Genomic DNA, 7,199 nt, shown 5'->3' with positions numbered 1-7,199 from the left:
CTCTCTACTATATATATATATATATATATATATATATATATATATATATATATATATATATATATATATATATATATATATATGTATATCTGTAAACAGATATCCATTGAAGTTATTTTACTTGCATGTCACATGTAGATATAGTTTTGCAGTGACAACAGTTACACAGGAAATGGTCAGTACATATACACACATGCCTAATATTATTAAGATATTGTTTAAAGCCAAAATATTGTGATTAAAATATAATAATTATCTATTAACTTTGGGAATTAGCAGTAATTCAAAATTTTTTGATTCATAAAATTGTCGAGGATCAAAGAAATTAAAGGATTAGAAATTCGCTTAACTTATATTAATTTCTAAAATGATTTGAAAATCCTATTACGAACAAAGTTATCTGGTACATTTTTGCGGATAAACTTTTGAAATTATCGTCCTGTAATTATCTCTCCCTGTTTGACAGTAGTTATTAGGAAGGATTCATCAAGCATCTCATGGTCAATCTACAACTGATTGCGTTGTTGTGCAAATGGATTGTGCAACTATAAACTGAAGATTTGAGATAATTGTTAGTTGTACATTCATATCCGTGTTTGATCTATCTTCTCTTAAGCTGTAAATGGTTTGAAAAGCGCCTTTTCCATCTACTTCAAATTTCCAATATTTTATTAATGCTTTCTACTAACGTTAAATCGAGTTTAGCTTAAGTTGGACTTTTTTTTGAAAAGAAAAAGGAAGTAAATGCAATGAGTGATTTATATATGTTTTTTTTTCGTTTTACGAAAGTATTACGTTTTTATTCAAATATCTGTGAAATATTGCAGTGAAACGTGCCACAGTTGCAAGTGATATAAATTTACCAGATGATGATCCGGAGGAAAGGAGACTTAATCAAGAAATTGCAAAATGGGAGGAGAAATTGCGTGAACTTTTTGGTAAGGTTGTATTTTTGAAATGAAATGGAAATTCAGTTTTTTTCAGATTGTTGATTTTTTAAGTCAATTCAATCAACAATATAGAATGAATTGGTTTTTCAAGATTTCAATGTAATTCTCAGCAAATTTATAGATAAGCGCGTAAAAGATGAAAAAGAACTGTCAAATTATATTGAGAAACGACTGGCATGGTTTGAACAACTTCGTTCGCATATCGCAAAGGTTCCATTAATGGATCGAACGGATATGGCTCGGAATGCTGTACGAGAAAAGGTACTGTTATACTTGACAGTTTTTTAAATTTGTTGGTCTAGTTTGTCAATTTTCTTCCAAAATTTCGCTTACTGGGATAAAGTTTGAAGGATTTTGCATTTGATTTTTCTTGATGATATTACTCCATTTCAGATGAAAGGTTTGGTCAAACAAAAATTTGTTGAATTACGTGCAGCAAGGCGAGGCTCGTTAAACAAAGGTTAATAGCATTTATACAATCATTTTCATGGATATGACATGCATATGAATTTGAAATTTGATTTTTTATATTGGAAAATTTTCAAATTCAGTAGAAGGATAAAAATTAATATGCTACTCTATCCGTTTCATCTTTATTGGTTACAGTGGTGCAACGTACCGAACGGATGTATGAGGATGATTTTGTATCATTCATTGATGATATATATTATGCTGGTGTTGGAACATCAGATTCTAATCATTCCACTGATCAAAGTGAAAGTGATGAAGGTCGTCAGAAGCTGCCGCGCCGAAATCGAACCTTCAGTGGTATCGGTGAACGAAGGAAAGGTTAAATATAAAATTTGTTTGATCAAATTTTGAAACAATCTTAAAGCTGGAAAATTATATTTTAATACTCTTTTTTAGCTGATTTAATAAGCAAGAGCTTTACTTTCAAAACCATTCAAGGAAAAGTTGACACATTTGAGAGAACTTTTTCATTAACTTCATGTTGTAGGAGGTTCTGTCCGACGACATACAACCGAGCCTCAGATAGCTGATGCACGAATTTATGACGAGGAACATGATTCTGCTGCAGAGGAGGAAGAAAGGAGAAGGCTACCGGTTTTTATCTTCATCTTTTTACATCAGTTTTTCCTACCATAGTTGTTACAGTCTATAAGCCTTCTCTGAAATGCCAATCCGGAGTGTAATAAGGTCCAGCAGAAAGTGCAATCCTGAATGATCGGATAATTCTGATGGTCTTAGTAATTACTGGAATAATGGTTGAATCTTCATGTACATTTTCCAGCCTTTACTTTGGAGAAAAACAATACTCGAATAATTTTAGGGCATTTCATTCCACTGTTTAAATTTCAGTTTTTTTCCGTTTGCAGTTACTTTTGGGTCCGATGGCACGTCATGCAGCTATAAGTATTATTCGAGAAAATGCTCAACTTAGGGTTGAAAATAACCAGTTAAAAAGTGAAATTGCTTTGTAAGTTTCTCTTCTGTTGAAAATTATTTAACTTCAAAAAATATTGATGCAAAAAATAGTATTTGGATACTTTGAGATAACATCACATTCAATAGTTTTGCGCCTCATAATTTCTTTGTTTCAGAGACAGAATATTCAGCTAAGGAATTATTGTTCATTTTCTAAACTCTGTCATGTAATCTTTATCATCATAAGCTACTTGTTCTCCTCTACGTAATCATGGAATTTGTTTCTTGTAAAATTTTTTAATCGTCAAAAAGAGCTTGTAAAAATTGATGGATCTTAGGGTCTTAAGAAAAGGTTTTAAGAAAAATCTCGCGAAATATTTTCGCAGTGTATTTCATCTTATTTTCTCGAGGATTTTGTTTCTAAAATTAGCTAGTAATCGATATCATAATCAAAAATGGTTATTATAGTAATAATCTCCACTTGACAAAAACTAAAAGTGAAAAGTTCCCCAATTTTCCTTCTTCATTGCTGATTACTAGATGAATATATAATAGATCTGTTGATTGGTGCAAATTGCCTGATAACTGCTTGAGTAATTCGTCGTAGTCATCGCAGCAGTGCTGTAGTCGCCGTTGTAGTCGAAGTATAATGCAATATTTTTTATCAGCTGATGTTATCAGTTGTGCAGACGTTTCTTTCTTTTTTGTCGGAATATAAAGACTTTTAATGATTTGACAAATTACTTTCTATATTACAGTCGTGAGCTACGTATTGCATCACTAAAGAGTCGGCGTTTGGCGGCCGTTCCAGCTAGTGCATTGGAAGCATTACGCAACAAACAGAATGAATTACAAAATGATAAACGTGAATTCAAGATATTTTGTGAACTTCATGTAGATGAAATAAATCGACGGACTACGGAATTGTTAGAGAAAGAGGTAATTTTTAATGTTTTGTGGAATGATTGAGATGAAGCTTTGATTAGAATGATAATAACTTCTTGTGTTAAAGATTAAATTGAAGTTTCAGTTATGTCGAGAAGAAAGTATTGAAAGTCTGTGTTAATTGGTGAGACCATTGATAGTTTTAAGGTTGATAAAAGGAGGTTAAAAGTTCGCTTCTTAAACCTTCTCCGTAAGATGAAGTTGATTCGAATAGAAATGACTTCTTGGGACTTTTTTGGAGTTTCGTGAACTGAAAAAAGCTCGCTTCGCCCTTTTATTCGCTTTTTTCAAAATCTTTTCGTTTGAATCATTAGTCATCAGACAGTTGGATTTCTTGTTCCCGTGTTCTAATTCATCGTTAATAATCTTCATCTGTAAACATATGAAATGATTGTTCCACGTGTCTATCATTCAACGGATTATGCTACCATTAACTTCCTGCTTTGTAACGTAATGGCGGCCGCTAACATCAATAGACGATTAGAAATTGGCGGTAGCGGATTGTCGAAAAAATAAAACGGAAAAGATTATGGATAAGATATGTGCAAATTAGGTGTTTAATTTTATGTATGTGAGCTCAAGATTTCATCTTTTACTTGTCAACTCTTTGCTTCGTTTTTTCTTTTTTGTTCGACTGTTGGGATACCGTAATCGTTTTCGGATTTTGTTGTTAAAAAGAATTTAACGTTGATTTACCTGACACACTGATTTAGATTAAGTAAATAAGATTTGACAGATAGCGTCATGAATTTGTTTGATGGAGTGAACTCGGTGTCTTTTTGTTTTTGAGAGTAAGTGTTGTTGATATTTATCTGATCCGAAATTCACAAAGATTTAAATTTCACAGTTTAAATCTATCTTAAAATGGAAATTATTATTTGATGTGGATAATACTCTCATGGTGCGAAGATAACCGAAATGACGACATCACATGTATGGTTAAAGTTGGCGATCTCTTAAATGAATAGATTAAAGAAGAGAAGTGTGAACAGCGGATAATGATGACTTCAGAATGAATTGAGTGTTGCTTCATCTAGTGTAATTTATCTGAAATTTGATAAGTGACATCATAAGTAAGTGAAGAGCATGCGACATTTTTTCAAGTGAAACGTATCATTAAATGAATGGTCCTGCAAATTTCAGTAGTCCTTTAGTTTCAATTATTTTCTTCATATTTTGAATGATCCGCATATTTTACAAGGCATAATCTCACCGATTATTTATAGGCTGAATTGAAAACTCGTGAAGAGCAGCTACAAGAGCAGTGGATTAAATTCTATGAAATGAACAATTCAAATTCACCGACTCATCTGTCACATGATATGACAAGACCGGCTAATTTACCATCTTCACTTGACCGATCAATGTTAGCTTGTTGCTTTTATCAGTTTCAAAAATTTCCAAAATGTGAAAGGAAATTCAATTTGATCGTATTCGTTTAATGTCCAAAAGAATGTCTGAATTTTCAATCACCTGGTTCTATCATGAAGAATTTTTCATTAAGAGGAAGAATACCGTTCACTATGATTCTATTATCTAGTACATAAAAATATTAAAAATAACAACTGCGTGGAAAGAAAAGAAATTAATAATCCTTTTGCTTAATTGGTGTACAAATTTTTCCAAATTGTTTATTTAAATAATACATTATGTTTTGCAGATCGATGCGTAGCGTAGCATCATCACTCAGTAAATCACCTAGTGGTTCATCGATACCATTACATTTAGCTGAAAAAACTGCCAAAATATCACGCTCAAAGAAATGAACGAGGAAAGAGATCGCTCATACTTAATATCTTTTCCATATATGATAACGATTCATTCATTTTTATTGCTAGCTGTATATATCACTTCCTCATATTATATTCACCGCATTTTTGCTCTTTTAAATTACTGATGATTTCTGTAAATCTTTATGCTAACACAGGACTGTTTGAATCCTATGTTATTTTATTTGCAACTTTTATTTAGAAAAAAGATTCTCAAAGATATCAGTTATATACAAAATATGGAATGCGAAAAAGATAGTGATTGTTCTAGGAGTAGAGCAAATTCACTAGCGTCATATTTATGAAGCTGAAGCAATAAGAGATACTGTTGTTTCTTTTTTCTTTTTGGTGCAGTCTTGCTTTTATAACCTTTTTTTTTAGAGTATATCACATTTGTTCTACAATTTGAATAACGAAAACTATAAATTACGAATTGAAACAGCTGTTAAACAGCATTATCTTTAAATACTATAGTTTTTTTTAAAAAAGAAAAAAAAAGCATATCGTCGAGATAATCAAGTAGTCAAATTTAGATGATTTTGTGGATTATGAATTATGTTTGATGTTTTCAAATTTGTGATAAATTTTACACAAGTGATTAATCCTGTATTTGATTTATGCACTTCTTTATCAATTTGTATTGTAATTTGTAAGCTATGCATATGAATCTTATGATTTCTTAAAGCAATGATTATTTTTAAATATTGATCCATTATATTTATTCTTATTTTGACAGTCTTTTGTAGAACCGGTTATTTTTATCTTTTTTTATTTGTTAATTGTTGAAATTTTTCATCATTTTTTCCCCGACATCGATGGATGTTTTTTTTTTCCATGCATTTCGGGTTGATGGATTTGTATACTTTAAATTACTTAGTAAGTCAAGTAAATATGTTTACTATAAGTTACTTACTAAATCAAACAAATACGTTATACTTATTTATTTACCTTATTTATGTAATTCAGGCTCATATTCACGGAAAAAGATGGTGTAATATCCTTTTTGTCCCAATGAATTTTGAATCCTATAGCTGCATAAATTTTTTGGAAATTATATCAGGCGATAAATTGAAGTTTTTTGGTCTTCTTTCCCGGAGGGGAAAATAAGGAATAAAAAAAATCGTTGTAATTCTTCTAGCTTACTCTTTCTTTTGCTTCAGTGGTGAAAGTGATCGGTGATTGATTTAAAAAAAAAAAGAGCTAAGAATTGAAGATTAAAATTTCACAATTTAAAAAATTGCTACTTTATTATTATCTATAGATTTTTTTTCTTTGATATTGTATGAAATGCTATAGTGATATGATTTATCTTTCCAGAATAGTGTTTATTTTTGCTTCCTGTTATTATTTTTCTTTCTTAACTTACTTTAATTATAGCATGCTTAGAGTGATATTTCATTATTGATATGTTTGTTTTTGTTATTTTTTTTCCTCGTTTCCTTGGAAAAATTCACTTAAAAATATTTTTGCATGTTTTTTTTTCCTTTTTTATTTAGCAAACTAATATGTTTTCTTTTTTCTACAATTTTATACTTGTTATGATGAATAAATGAACAATTGTTCATTTATTATTATTATTATTATTATTATTATTATTATTATTATTATGTAAAAAATGGTTTTATTTAATATATTTTAATTTACTATTGAAAATTTCAATTCATTTATATTTTGTGAATTTCCAAAAAAAAGTCGAGAAATTTTCGCATTCATTTATTTTTGATGAAATTTAATTTTTACTTTTTTTTTTTTTACTCTCAAAATATGCTTTTTTGAGCAAAATTTATTATTCGAAAAAGAATCGGGTGTACTTTTTTTTTCTCTCTTTTCCGAATAATACACGCTTTACCGGTATTGCACATACATAATTCCTTTCATTATTACTTTTTTTTTTTTTTTGTACATTATTAGTGAACCAGATATGTTTGTTTTGTGCATAAAATATCTTTTCAATATTCTATTCTTTTTCATTTTAAAATTTAAACAATTTTTTAACAAAATAAATGACAATAATTTGTAATATAGTAATAATAATTCATTAAATCTGCAACATATTTTTCAAATCTTTTTATAAGGCCTTAAATTTATATTTAATTTAAAAGTGGTGGAAGAAAAAAAGGGAAAAAGCAAATTTTACGCCAGTTTTTTT

The 7,199-nt window shown here is 29.5% G+C and overlaps 1 protein-coding gene across 1 annotated transcript in view; it reads left to right on the top strand.

The window, feature by feature from the left end:
- The window catches only part of LOAG_18670 (hypothetical protein), a gene marked incomplete at its 5' end in the record, with an annotated part of 10,829 nt that extends 5,691 nt beyond the window's left edge, over positions 1 to 5,138 (top strand). Inside the window, 9 exons of the mRNA XM_020451334.1 lie at positions 828 to 938; positions 1,072 to 1,211; positions 1,344 to 1,410; positions 1,557 to 1,739; positions 1,909 to 2,015; positions 2,288 to 2,388; positions 3,095 to 3,275; positions 4,508 to 4,647; positions 4,942 to 5,138. Coding sequence (XP_020304890.1) covers positions 828 to 938; positions 1,072 to 1,211; positions 1,344 to 1,410; positions 1,557 to 1,739; positions 1,909 to 2,015; positions 2,288 to 2,388; positions 3,095 to 3,275; positions 4,508 to 4,647; positions 4,942 to 5,047 — 1,136 coding nt within the window. The 3' untranslated portion in view covers positions 5,048 to 5,138. The remainder of the gene's footprint in view (positions 1 to 827; positions 939 to 1,071; positions 1,212 to 1,343; positions 1,411 to 1,556; positions 1,740 to 1,908; positions 2,016 to 2,287; positions 2,389 to 3,094; positions 3,276 to 4,507; positions 4,648 to 4,941) is intronic.
- Positions 5,139 to 7,199: the final 2,061 nt, after the last annotated feature.

The sequence above is a fragment of the Loa loa genome (assembly GCF_000183805.2).
Source record: "Loa loa unplaced genomic scaffold supercont3.435, whole genome shotgun sequence".
Taxonomy (NCBI): Eukaryota; Metazoa; Nematoda; class Chromadorea; order Rhabditida; family Onchocercidae; genus Loa; species Loa loa.
Note: the sequence above shows the minus strand (reverse complement) of the source record. Positions and strands in the feature narration are given on the sequence as shown.